Source organism: Diprion similis, chromosome 3 (assembly GCF_021155765.1).
Source record: "Diprion similis isolate iyDipSimi1 chromosome 3, iyDipSimi1.1, whole genome shotgun sequence".
Taxonomy (NCBI): Eukaryota; Metazoa; Arthropoda; class Insecta; order Hymenoptera; family Diprionidae; genus Diprion; species Diprion similis.
The window spans coordinates 151,045-164,625 of NC_060107.1; the positions used below are offsets into that span (position 1 = coordinate 151,045).

A 13,581-nucleotide genomic window follows, 5' to 3' on the forward strand; every position below is an offset into this window, starting at 1 on the left:
GCAATACTATTTTGTATTCCAAAGTCATGATCATTGATTCTGTGCCTCATTGCAACCTTTAAGGTTATGTCATCTCACTTGTACGTTGCTATAAGTACACGATCCGTGGTAAGCATGTAAAGGCTCGCTGTATACATGAACGCAGCAAGTCAGTACATACGGACTTATGTCAGTGCATGCGTGATACGTACATGTGAAGCCAAGTTCCAATATGGTTGACATTAGAAGTCAGGATGACGCTGAGCATGACAAGAAATTCGAGCGAGAGCCGGGTTATAGTTGTGGAACTGGTGCTTCCACCCCATCCTCTCTGTCTGATTATGTCATGAGTGAAGCCGATGACAGTTCCGACAGTAGATGTGCTGCACCGTTTACATTGAGATCCATTGAAACGCAACTTGTCTTGACAAGGGTAAGTCTTTGGTATTACGAATGTCGAGATTTATCAATGATATAGAAAATGCTTGAAATCATTTCCTATTTTGTAAAATTATCAATACAATCAATACGTGACAGGATGCTACGCCAACGGATCTGCGGGAGATGGTCAAACGTTGTAAAGAGATGGTGATGGAAAGTGCAGAATGCAGTGAAGAACGCAAGTGGCTTGTTAGACGTCTAATTGAATTACGTCTGCGGGCTCAAGAACTAAGAGAAGTATCCAGTGAGAATCTATTGGAAACGTGCGTTATCTTAGGACATCATTTGGTACCGCAAAAAAATCACGCAGTCACGTATGGGCCAATTTATTGCGATAATTGTAGCGCCGCTGTGTGGACAATGCTTCAATCCTGGTACATGTGTAATGGTAAGATCGCAGTTATGAATTATAATTAATCATTCGAACATTGGGGCTTGAAGCAATATATTTATTTACTTCACTCTTTATAATTGATCAACATTGTTCAATGATTATGCTTCATGTCAAAGTGTTATGTTGACTTCTATGAAATTGTGTATGAATTTTCGTAAATGTTGATATCAAACCAATAGTGTTACGTTCAAGATTGCGGATTTTGCTGTCATGCGAAGTGTCTAAGCGCCACCTGCCGCGTCTGTGCGCATGTTGTCGCAAGCGAAGCTGGTGGATATACATTTACCAAGGATATATGCCCTGAGCGTGGTCTCTCCGCACAGTCGTACAGATGCGCCGAATGCAATGCCAGCATAACGTTTAGTAAGCAATGACAATTAATGCCTGCACATCTAAAATGATGGTCAACTTCATAGTCAATTAAAGTTACCTATTTATTAATACATCAGATTACACCATTGATGAACTCGAAAAAATCAGATTGACTCTGTTCACACATTATAGTGTAATAAATTACTTGTGTACCTACATTGATACACTGTTTTTCCCACAAGCTTTCTCCAAAGGATTATTTCTGTCGTGTTTTGGAAGTCCCTTCAAATACACAGGTATATGCTAAGGGTTGCATAGCTGTTACTTTTCAGCACGTCAAGTTTGAAATGATGTACGCTTGTATCTTGTTAATCCGGTATACGTGTTTAAGTTGATTTCACATGAAATTTAATGGTTGATGTAATTGTTTGATATTCTTTTACTAGAGGCGGCCTGGATAGAACCACGCCTTTGTGACTATACTGGGCTGTATTATTGTCAACGCTGCCATTGGAATACTACTGCTCCCATACCTGCCCGCATAATTCGAAATTGGGATATGGAACCTCGAAAGGTATCGCGAGCAGCAGCTCAGCTGTTGGAAATTCTAGAACAGCGTCCAGTCTTGAATCTAGAGCAGCTAAATCCAAAATTATTCACATTGGTTCCAGATTTGTCGCTGGTCAAGGTAAAATTGGCGTTTCTAAAGCACGAAATGAAAATACGTGAAATTATAATTGCCATGATAAATCTCACAGAATTATAGGCGATTTATGTAAACTCAACCAAGTCCTGACCCTCATATTATTTATTTTTCCCGAAATTTTTCGGTCGAGTTGACATGGAATGCCGCATACATACCACGTTTCCTCATTTGAATGCATACTTTTATTTTAGAAGCTACGTGAAGAATTGCAGATGATTAAACGGTACCTGGTATTTTGCCCAAATGCAAATAACGAAGGATTGCCATGGCGTGCTGGCTTGCGCTCACACATGGTAGAAAACTCTGGAAGCTACGCGATCAAAGATTTAATTGATCTTCAGAATGGAACGCTTATAGAGGAAATTCGAGCTGCGCATGATGCTATGCGTACACATATCGCAGAACACTGTAATTTGTGCAGAGCAAGGTTAGCAAAAATGTATTTGCCATGGTATTTACCACATTTAATGAATACATATTCTTCTGATAATATTTAACGTTAATTCATTGCTCTATGCTGTCATCTTTCATTACTTATTTTACGTTACAGGGGTCATTTGTGCGAGTTATGCGGTAATGATGAAGTCATATATCCTTGGGATGCTGGTTCCATTTCTTGTCCTGAGTGTTCGACAGTCTATCACCGTGCTTGCTGGTCAAAGCGCAACCATCATTGTTCAAAATGTTCTCGTATTCAGAAGCGACTTGCTCTAAACCAATGGCAGGAAGACGGTGATTCGCAGGCTGCCGTACAAATAGATGAGGCAAAAGGTACTTCCGAGTTTATAGTTTCTGAAATGATTATTATCAACAACCCTAAAATGTAAGCAGAAGGTTAGCTAATTTCGTACGAGGCAAGAAGCCTAAACTGAATCCAATGTCTAAGGGATAATACAGTCGGACTACACATATGGGGTGTCCTGAAACTGAATGCAGAAATTCAAGGGGATAATAGAGGGTGCCAAGCTGGATAAATTCACTGAGGAATTTACCTATAGAGCATATGGTCTCTGAAACAGTAATTGCTAGATACAACTGATTAAACAGCCGCGCTTGGTAGATAACATCTTCGATTCAATGCATCAGTCACTACTTCATCGAGCTCAACTGTGTATCTAAGTAACGAGAGCCTTTTATAAAGTAAAATTTAACACTGAAAGTACTGTTGTTCGAAATTCTTATATTTGGAAGCGTTAAGACTCACATCAGCAGTCGAATGCACTGAGCAACTAGACTGTCAACCGTCAGTACCTACATGACTACGCCTAGCGCGACTTTTTAACCCTTGATATTTCGCAAACGTTGCTCTGTAGATCATATGTTTTCTAGGTCAATTTGTTCAACTCGACACCTTCTATTAACTCCTCAAATTTCTGTAGTTGTGGAACACCCTGTATAGGACCCTTGATTGTTCAGAGTATTATCTATACCCTGCATTACTCTTGAAATATGCCTTTCCAATCCACACGGTCACCGCCTGTGTCAATACATCCACAAATTTTTCCTGAGCTGAGTTGTAGCAAGCAAATGCTCTCGGGTAATCGTTGTACATGCATGTACAGACAGTGACCGTGTGGCTTGGAAAGACACATTTCAAAACAGATTCACGATATAAAGTTAAAATTCCTCCTTGTACCGTAAAAACCTACAATGGTCCCTATTTAGGCATTCTGAACACAAATCACACACTGTACCGTGCAGACAGGCCGTCCATAAACTATGTAATTTCAGGGAAGTATTATAATTTGTTACAGGAGGGGGGGGAGGACACTGTCAGAGCATCTGTTACATGACTACAAATTGAAAAAGTACGACCTAATTATTTAGATATTCATTACTCTATGAATGTATAAAGAGTAGTGATTTCTTCTCATGAAACTTTTCAATTATCTGTTACATGAATTTTGTGTAGAATAATTTTGTGCAGGATAATTGTATGTAGAATAATTTGGTATAGGCGCAGTCGATGTAGTAACGGTGCATGCTGATAGTGGTATTAATGTACTATAATTCATGAGGTCATGGGGTATCGGAGGAACAAATTATGATCGTATATTCGATGAAGTGACTTCTGATGTCAACTTGAAGATGTTTATACGATTAAAAAAAATTTTTTCTCGTAATCACTCGAACAAAAATTAATCCAATGAAAGGGTGCTGTTGTAATGTGTGTTTATTTCATGCTAGTTTGTCGATAATCCCCGAGTATGTTGTATGTTGTACAGTGAGTACATACTTCGATCTCAATTTTTATAAAATTTTTCAGAGAAGGTTTCAAGGAATTCGAGCAACTAATAATGTCACCGCTATCGGTTTCATTGAGCAACAGTCTGGCTGAGGTCGAGACAATCAACTGGGCACTTCACGGAACGATATACAGATTTTTATAAGATAATCTGCTAATCTGTCTGGCCCAGCTACATGCCGCAAGCCCCCCCCCCCCCCCCACCCCCCCCAATCTTTGAATCTGACACATTACGAATGGTTGATTGTAGATACCAAGAACCCAGAGTTCATTGAATACTGAATAAAACATAAACTTAGGGATGATAATGCCTGAAAGAAAAAACTTGAAATACTATTGAAAAAACTAATTTTATTCATAACATTATATCAAAAAATACTGAAACAATCCTTTGTTATTAACCTAAACTCTTACACGTATATGGTCTTGATGGACAAATGTACAGCATTCATGTACCAATTGTATAATGCGACCTATATATTAGAATTGTGGAAGGCCTGAATAATAGAGTTTATACTCTCATAGGTTCCCATGAAAAATCCGAAAATACCTATTACTATAATCAGGATGTCCTTTACAAAGGTACAGATGCTAAGGGTGGAGTCCTGCCAGCCTACGACCATCTCGATGATCGGAGGGAATAGTAACGCCAATGCGGTACTACTTACAGCACCCACCAAAGATATGAATAGGTCGAGTCGAGGGATAGCCGCTGCCAGGGCGACTGCAGCCGAGAGAAAAGTATGGTTATTATACCTATATTATTAAAATTGCAGATTCCACTGTCAATAATATAATTACATTATATGATTACGATTGTACGATACGGTCTTTTTTACAACAAATCCTCTGCCTGCATAAGGAATTTGTTTGTCGAAAGATTAACGACAGTTGGAGCTGTCGTGCACTCTACGGATTACCGAACACGCACATAAATAGTTCTCCGTACCTGGATGCATACTTACACGTAAAAAGGCAGAGAACTGACCGAAAGGCAATCTCAGCAACAGCGGGACATTGAAAAGGCCCAAATTTGTCAATAATTAACGGCCATATAATTTCCACGGGCACGTAAAATTGTAGGGCATATGAGAACAGTATCCCCAAACAGATGGCTATTTTAATGCACTGGGATAATCTACGGAAAATGAGAGATGAAAAAAGAAAACTTACATGTGGCCTGGTATTACGTACAATGATAGAAGTGGTTTGGAACTTCAACTTACATTTGCTCTTTATCAAGATTTAGAGTCACGGATCCTTCAACGAGATCGCCATACTTGAGATAAGCTAGAAAACCTGTCGAAACAAACATGACTGACACTAGAACCATCCCTACGTTCAATACACCCAGGGGTTTGTCAAAGTTGCGAGGCTTCTTCATCTCATTCTTCAAAGGTAATACCTGCGCGACGCATTAAAATTACACACGATATTGAAATACTATTTTCAAACACGTGATGTTAATCGCACATGTGTCTGCTTGTGTTACACCGCGGGGCCGAAGGGTTTTAGAGCTTAAATTTCGAATAAATGCCTGTATATGTATAGACATATGATATGTACACATATGGACCCATAATCGCGTAATTGGTATTGATGGTTGCGTGTTATCTCATAGACGGCATTAATGAAATATTATTACTGTGCAGAATTTTAATAAAAACGAGAATACTTTGCAATTCGATGGTTTTACTGTCAAATTCGTCGGACAAATCGCTAGCAATTTGAGTCACAAGGTCCGATATTGTATACGATTGTATAAACTATAAACTTCAATAATACTTTTTGCCGCGGTATATTATATGCAGTACATTCTCTACACTGTACCCGCTGGAAACGGGTGAATTCATATCGCCTTCCGCCTTCACGAACCTACATATTGTACTATAGGTAATATGCCTCACGTTATACATTATGCGCCATATTGATATAATTACTCACCAGACTGATACCTTCGAAAGAGTAGATAACCGTGCTAAAGAACAACGGAAGTGTATTCCAAGATGCTATGTATTTACGTTCCTGTGTAATCGATGGCAAGTCGTACGATAAAAGGTAGATCGTACAAGCGTATCCTCCCACCATAAGGAAATTCGCCACCGAGGATATCGGTATCATATATTCTAGATTTCGCACCCAAGTAGTGAGAAGTATTGGAATAAGCACAATAGCCATGTGCACATGTACGTCCCATTCTACTCCGTGTACGTCCATCACCTAGGTATCAAATGAATGCCATGCACTCAGACATGTCGAAATTGTAAACGAGGGATAGAGGCTAATGTTTTCAATTTTCGTGTACTGGCCACGGCTTACTCAGTGATATTCAATATAAGATATTCCACAATCGCCTTTCTTACAATTTGTATATAAGCAGTTTCCCGCCAATTTTCATGTGATCGTACTTATTTGTAATTCGAATCCAATCTATTCTTCAAAAGTAGAATATTTCTAAATTTCACTCATATAAAAATGAGTATCACGTTGTTCCAAAAAACTGTTCTCTTTGTGAACTGTGTTACATATGCAGGTACAATAAGCGTATATTACAGCTCCTATTATATACTTATGTATACATATACACTGGGACTCCTCACGTGACTAGGCCACCTTTAGACCTCGAAACCTCCGATTTTGTTACACTCAGTGAGAGAACCTTCCGCGGTTTTTGTGAACAAATTTTTGATTTGGTGTTCCGTACCGAAGTTCTTAAGAGTCAAACTTTGACGATTTAAGAAATTCGAGAAGTTTCGATCGGTGGATTTATCACGAAAATGGAAACTTGTATGAACGCAAACAAGGTGTGAGTGATGAATTGGCCTCTCCACATTATTTCACTTTGAATAACATCTTACCATAGATGGAAAAATTTGATGTTACGTCGATTTCCATTTAGTGTATAGAAAAAACATCGAAGTATTTCAAATTGTTTTATGGTAAATATGAGAAATGCGTAGAATTAGAAAAAAATGCGACACTCTCATAAATGACGTAATTTGTGATAAAACAATAGCAAAAATTAATATCATTACTTGGTAAATGGGAATTAAATTTCTCAGTTTGAAGAAAGACAAAAAGTACGTGTAACGAGACAAGTGGACTTCGAAATTTTTTTAAATCTCAAAATTAACTAAATTTTGGTTTTCCTTTTGAAAATACAAATATTTCGTAAAATCACGATATATTATTTTTCAAAAAGTTTGATTCAAGACGAAAAACTTATAGACCATTCTCGAATTTCGTAAACCGCCCAATTTCGTCTCGTAAGAACTCCGGAACGGGAACCCGAGTAATTTTGAAAAATATCAGGGAAGGTGCTCCAGGTAGTTTAAAAAATTCTAAATACTACAACAAAATCAAAGGTGACGAAGTCCGAAGGTGCCCCAGTTCAAATCAAAAGCGCCATGTATATGTATGTACGGTAATTAGCCCATAGGTACTCGTTATACTCGCCTGTTTCACGTTTGAAGAAATGAATACAAAGTAAACGCAACAAAATCCTAGTTGCGTCGTACATAAGAATAAGTTGACCAACTTTCTGAAACAAAAAAAAAAAAATAACAAACGAGTAATGTTATAAATTCGAACGAATATATTACGTGTAGACAGAAGACAGATGGTAGCGCTTGCTATTATCGCAGACTGGGTATACTACTATGGCCCATTCCGTCAATTATCGATAAACGAGTTGTCGATCATACGATACGTTTACAGAACGACATATCGGAATTGCAGCCAAACCAAAATTTTGGCACCTACTGATCGATGATCGATAATTGGCGCACGTGTAGGCCCTATTACATATACATATATTTATATGTAGAATGAGCATCAACTCTATATATTTCTACAGCTTGTACCTAGATAACAAATTAAAGTCTGAATTGGTACTGACGATTTATAGTTCAGAGGAGAGCTGCTAGTTTTGAAATGTGTAGCGTTGATGTATCATAATTACCTCATTGTGATGGAATATTTCCGCAACTTGAGCGGCCCTGTAGCGAAACACAGTTCCACGGTTCCAGCGAAGCCGGGATTTTGCACAGCATCATTTCCGAGCCGCCTAGACATTTCTTCGCTGCAACGAAGCTTTGCCGGACATTTTTAAAGTAATATAATCGCGCGGCATGGACGTAAGTTTCAATCAGATCAGAGATTTTTGATGTCTAGGTGAACTATAAGTATAGCATACGCGACTACCTATGACTGACAATGAGTAGCTTGTCATCCACTTACCAAGATGTGTTGAGCATGAACGCATATAACTCCAAGGAATATGGTCAGCGGTGGTGCCAGTATCAGCCCGGCATTTTTATAGGCATCTCCAAGGGCGAACATTCCAGCACCGACGTTACCTTTGAATAGATGCATCAGCGTCCCTATGTAACTGAAACCAATCGTGTATATACATGCCCTTGTGCATCCTTTTCGACTTCAACAGCGTTTCAGGAGGGTGCCCTGGTCGATTTTGACGTCGACGCAGGTATATGTCTCCAAACATCGAAGTCCACGTGTCTCAAGCGCGAAAAAGGGCTTAACAGCCCCATTCCACACCGACGCCATTCCGAACTGAAAACACTCCGAGCATCTTCATTTGCCGCAGAAATGAGGACATGGCATGGATTCTACAAATTCGCTATTCCGATTTCGTATAATCCGTGCCATTTCTTCATTTCTGCGTCAAATTAAAATGTGTCGGAATGTTTTCAGTTCCGAATTGTGTATAGAATGGAGCTGTTTAGCCCTTTTTCGCGTTTAAGATACATGGACTTGGATTTTTGGAGGTATACAAGAGGTCAACTTCTAAATCGACCAGGGCACCCCCTTAATACGGCGTATCTGCTTTGTGTGATGCGTCTAACATAATTTATGACCTAGAGCCCACATACGTTAAATAGGTACTTACGAGGTTGGATGGTCGATCTTCACGCTCCGAGGACTCGTTCCGCCGCTCAAAGCAACGTCCCCTTTGCGAGTGGAAACGACCATAATCGGATCCTTTGATTGAAACGCTCCGTATTCATCGTTACTACACATAGTTAGATGAAAATATAAGATATCCATTTGTATATGGGGCATTCCACGCCAACTCAGTAATCGGCTGATCATGACATTTTTTTTAATTTCACCAAGGGTCTTCCTTACGTTAATATGACCCTTGAGAAGCTTCAGCGAAAGTTTGCAAATTTTTTAAATCTTATCTTTACCCTACGATTTTTTAACGCCATCGCAAAAACACCGAAAATTTTATGGAACAAGAAAAAAAGACCTTTGGTTTCCGAAATGAAACATTTTCACGCAAGACTTAGAGTGAGACCTCGTTTTTTCTGATATTTTAAATAATTCTTTCTATTTTTTAACAGTTTTTTTTTTTTATTTTCATACCTGTGAAAAATCTATTATGATACGTACCGCACCTTCGATTTGATTGCTGTTTTTTTTCATCGCTTCTCTAGTTCTAAAATATGCTCTCGATTTATTGCAAAAATTTTATAGTAAATGTTTAACATTTCACGAACGTCAGCGTACGAGAATAAAATATCATAACTGCGGGATGATGTTGTGATGTCGATTCTATAATGTATATTAGGTATACTTATACGTTGAATGATGCCTACTATATGAGTAGGATAATGAAAGATACTTGGTCAGTTGAATTAATGAAACTCGAGTGGGTCATTAATTCAGGACAATGACAATGAGAAAAATCTGATTTAACCAATCATAGAACGATTGTTATGGGTGGGTAAACGCAGATTTTTAGCGTACAATTAACCGCGGGATAGTCGCTAGTTATACCTGACTGGTTTGGTGGCTTCTTCGAAGGCAGTTTCGTATCCATGGTTGGTGGCTGTTGAGCTTTTTAGAGGTGGCATACCGCTCTGACTGCTGCGCAATTCCATTATCTGGAATTTTGACATGATATATCTTTCAAATGAAAGGTACGTATAAGGATCTGTATCACGAATGTATCAACAATTTTGAATCAGAGTATCTGACAATTGTAACATTTTATATAATTACAATTATGAAAGGATAATCATGCATTTTTCATGGTATAATATTACATATCTTTTGTGTCGACATACGCTATGTTCGGAAAAAATTTCAATTATTACTGCAATCGCTACGACGAAGGTATAAATTGTACCCGATGTCTACATTATTCTGATCCGAGTATATTTATCCTGGAGCGTTAAACGTTTCATATACGACTTATCTCACATACGAGTTGAAATGACCAACGCATGTCGGAAGTAAAAATTTGATGTTACCATCTTAAATAAATCAGCATCACTTTTTCTTTTCCAAAGATAGCATATCACATATGTTTATCTATAATAGTTTTCATCTGAAATAAACTTTTATTTACCTTTACGTTTTTTCAATTACACCTATGCATAAAGATAAGATATTTTTAACAGCCCATCGTATCACCATTCTACACGCTTATCTATTCCACACCAAACGGAGTACTGTAGTGTTAGAGGTGTGTATGTAGAAGATTTAAAAACTGATTGAAAAACTTGAATGCAGTTACAGGCAGATTTTATAAGAGTTTTTATTAGATAAAATCTCAGCTGACTTTGACTTTTCCTGGGTCTTCAAACAAGCAGTTTGACCCGTCTAGCAAAATGAGCGTCGAAGAAGGGTTTACCAAACATTAGTTTAAGAAATTCGGATAGTATCAGATCAAAAGATGTCAAATTTTCGTAAAATCTTCTGTTACTAACTATAAGCTAGTAAAAGAAATGCATTAACGAGCAATGAAAGTGGTACAATGTGCCAGCTGATCTAAAGTTGATCGGAACATCTGCGTGATTGGTAGGTATAAAATTTGTCTGCCTTGGAGGATAAATGGCGTCGAACTTCTCTGTCGCCCGATACAGAGTCTGCAAAAATTATTATCATTCCCGTAATTTATTTTTATATCGTTGTCGTTTTAAAAAATATTGTTCACTCTGAATTCAAATTTTTGAACTGTGTACCTACTTTTTAATTTCATAACTGATAAAGTTGTATGTACACACACACACACACACACACACACACACACACATACATACACACACGTATAGGGCAAACAACACAAAATAACTTAAAAGTGAACGACATGTATATGTGTTTGTACACTGAATAATACGTACTTGTTGATGGCGTGTATAGAAAACACTGCTATAATCGCTACCACCAAGAATGATGTTAATGGTCCAAGTGATTGACAAGCTCACGGCTGTTGAAGATTTTTAATGACGCTTGTCATTTGAATGCTTTCATTCTTTCGTGCACTTTGCGTTGTCTGCAGTCTAAATTAAGCTCGGACCACGCCAGGAGACATTTGGATCGCGCGTGCGACTCGCGTTCGCATATAAGCGCTATAGTAGTCACTGAAAATAGCGAAATTCAATACATGTGCAGGTATATAGGATTAAGTTTTCACGCGAATAAGTTCCTTCTTATCGTATTGCTGATCAGCATGGATCCGCGTGCGCGGCCAAAGATATCTCCGCTGTCAGGGGTAATACGAGCAGACGCGCAACTTACGAGTCTCTCCAATATTGTCAGAATTGCAACTACACCTACTATTTGAGATAAGTGTATTACGAGCTGCGAGGCCTGACTTTCAGGTAAAACCAGTTTTACGACGATTCTGTAGCTTCGGGATGAAAGTTGAAATTATAAGTATACGTATACGTACACACTCACACACACACACACATATTTATGCCACGTATGTTAAGATGGTTAATATTTTCAATGAACAATTACGTTTTCACCTAGTTTCGTTCAAGAAACCGACAAGTTTTATGTACACCAACCTCAGTACATACATCCGTATAATATACAGGTATACCTGCAATATCTATAATATTATCGAGACAGATTCGTCGTCTGTTCGCAAGGTGTGACTTGGAATGCCCTTCACACTGCCAACTTAAAATTACGATGGTAAAAATATTTCAGCGAATAGGAAATATATGCCATTATACATATCGTGCGCTGAAAGCGTGCATTATATTATTTTCTACCTTTATGCCACGACAGGCCAAGAGCGAAGGGGAAAGACTTGTAGTCAGAATGCGTAGGTATGCTTTCAATTCAACGAGCAGTATATAGTCAGTGAGCAACAAACACGAGGAATTCGAAGGTCTTATTGAAAGACCTATACTTGGCATGGTTCAGATTCTCATACACATTCTTCTATCAAATCTTGGAGCTGTTTAACATCAGGAAATGTTGATTTTCACTTATAAATTAAACGAATATCACCCGTGATCAGCCGTTCGGCAATCATGGTAGACTTCATGAAACTTAGGTCGTTAGAAAGAAAAATTATATTTGCGCACTTCGCGTAGTAGATAACACTGGACTTATGCAGGTATATCAGCACGACTGTTGATTTATTATGCTTTAAAATTGACCGGAGTGAACGGTGAATCATTCAGAACGCACTGTTTGCACAACTTGCAGACGTTTATTTTTAATCACTCTCCAAGACCGCGGACCCAGATTGGCTGAGCAATAAATCCAACATATCATCGTGCTTTAGCCCCACTCTGACCGCAGCCAAAACCAAAACGATCCTAAAATGATTATCCCCTAATGCATGGTTACCTATCCGTTACAGGTACGATAGAAGTTGCCTGCCAGTGATATAATATCTATACACTATACCATTAGCAATAGGTGTAATATTAATTATTAACATACCAATCAATCATAAACGTCTTTGAACGTTCGTCACTTTTCATTAACCGCACAGTTTTGAATTTAAACATATGCCGGGTACGTTGAATTGTGTTCGTATAATAGGGCGTACAAAGATTTTTAAAATAAAGTTACTTCAGACGATTTATCAAGCTTCGAAGGACAAAAAATTGTAGCCCTAAGATTTATAGGAATGCTACATGTCTGTTGTACCACAGTAAGAGATACCGACTTGAGAATTGTCGTTGGTCGCGAGGTCGACTTAAGCTTAAGAATCAATGACGACAATAAGAGACGCTGCACCGACTGACTGAATTTTTGCCGTCCCGCCTGCAGAGCATTCACTTTAAATACGCGCGGTGGTTGCGTCACGTACACTGCATCGGTGTAAACAGACCTACATATGCATATATCCTATATGCATGAGTAGGAGTGCATGCGCTGCGCGTTTCTCCGCGCAAGAACTTATCCCTGGAGGAGAGATGCTGCAGGTACCTACGCGGTAGAAAGTGCACTGACGACGAATCTTGCGATCAATTGTATAGATCATATTGCCGGTTGGAACCTTATTTTCCGATTAGGTACATCATACAGTTTAAGTCTAAGTTCAAGTTGCAGACGGAGAGCAAAAAAATTTTCAACCCAGGACCGAGTTGTACGAGCCTTTCTAGATTAATTGAACCCTCAGGAACGCGAAAAAGACATCCTGAACAGCGTAGACAGCTCAGAAAATACAGAAGAATTATTTAGTAGTTTTTTCATTCTTCACTCTTGCAAAATCACGTAGTCTGG

General features: G+C 38.5%; 2 protein-coding genes across 9 annotated transcripts; one reads left to right on the top strand and one right to left on the bottom strand.

Annotated features, from left to right (window-relative positions):
- The first annotated feature begins 92 nt into the window (after positions 1 to 92).
- On the top strand, positions 93 to 2,255 carry LOC124404823 (differentially expressed in FDCP 8 homolog). Its single transcript, XM_046879246.1, has 6 exons — positions 93 to 412; positions 517 to 808; positions 1,007 to 1,177; positions 1,369 to 1,422; positions 1,573 to 1,814; positions 2,082 to 2,255. Exons 1-6 carry the CDS (start codon positions 212 to 214, stop codon positions 2,127 to 2,129), a joined length of 1,008 nt encoding a protein of 335 aa, XP_046735202.1. The 5' UTR covers positions 93 to 211; the 3' UTR covers positions 2,130 to 2,255.
- Positions 2,256 to 2,309: 54 nt separating this feature from the next.
- Positions 2,310 to 13,067, bottom strand: LOC124404821 (proton-coupled amino acid transporter 1-like). Of its 8 annotated transcripts, none has more exons than XM_046879240.1 (12): positions 12,111 to 12,244; positions 11,946 to 12,008; positions 9,880 to 9,990; positions 8,987 to 9,109; positions 8,317 to 8,467; positions 8,039 to 8,169; positions 7,534 to 7,618; positions 6,022 to 6,297; positions 5,304 to 5,482; positions 5,043 to 5,215; positions 4,628 to 4,801; positions 2,314 to 2,648 (listed from the first exon to the last, which is right to left on the bottom strand). In XM_046879240.1, the coding sequence occupies exons 3-12, from the start codon at positions 9,981 to 9,983 to the stop codon at positions 2,527 to 2,529; spliced, it is 1,518 nt and encodes a 505-aa protein (XP_046735196.1). In that variant the 5' UTR covers positions 9,984 to 9,990; positions 11,946 to 12,008; positions 12,111 to 12,244; the 3' UTR covers positions 2,314 to 2,526. The 8 variants fall into 8 exon arrangements, with proteins under 8 accessions (XP_046735200.1, XP_046735192.1, XP_046735196.1 ...); XM_046879239.1 differs by having other exon boundaries at positions 11,946 to 12,015; positions 12,111 to 12,234; XM_046879236.1 differs by lacking the exon at positions 11,946 to 12,008 and having other exon boundaries at positions 2,312 to 2,648; positions 9,880 to 9,986; positions 12,111 to 12,405.
- Between the last annotated feature and the right edge of the window lie 514 nt (positions 13,068 to 13,581).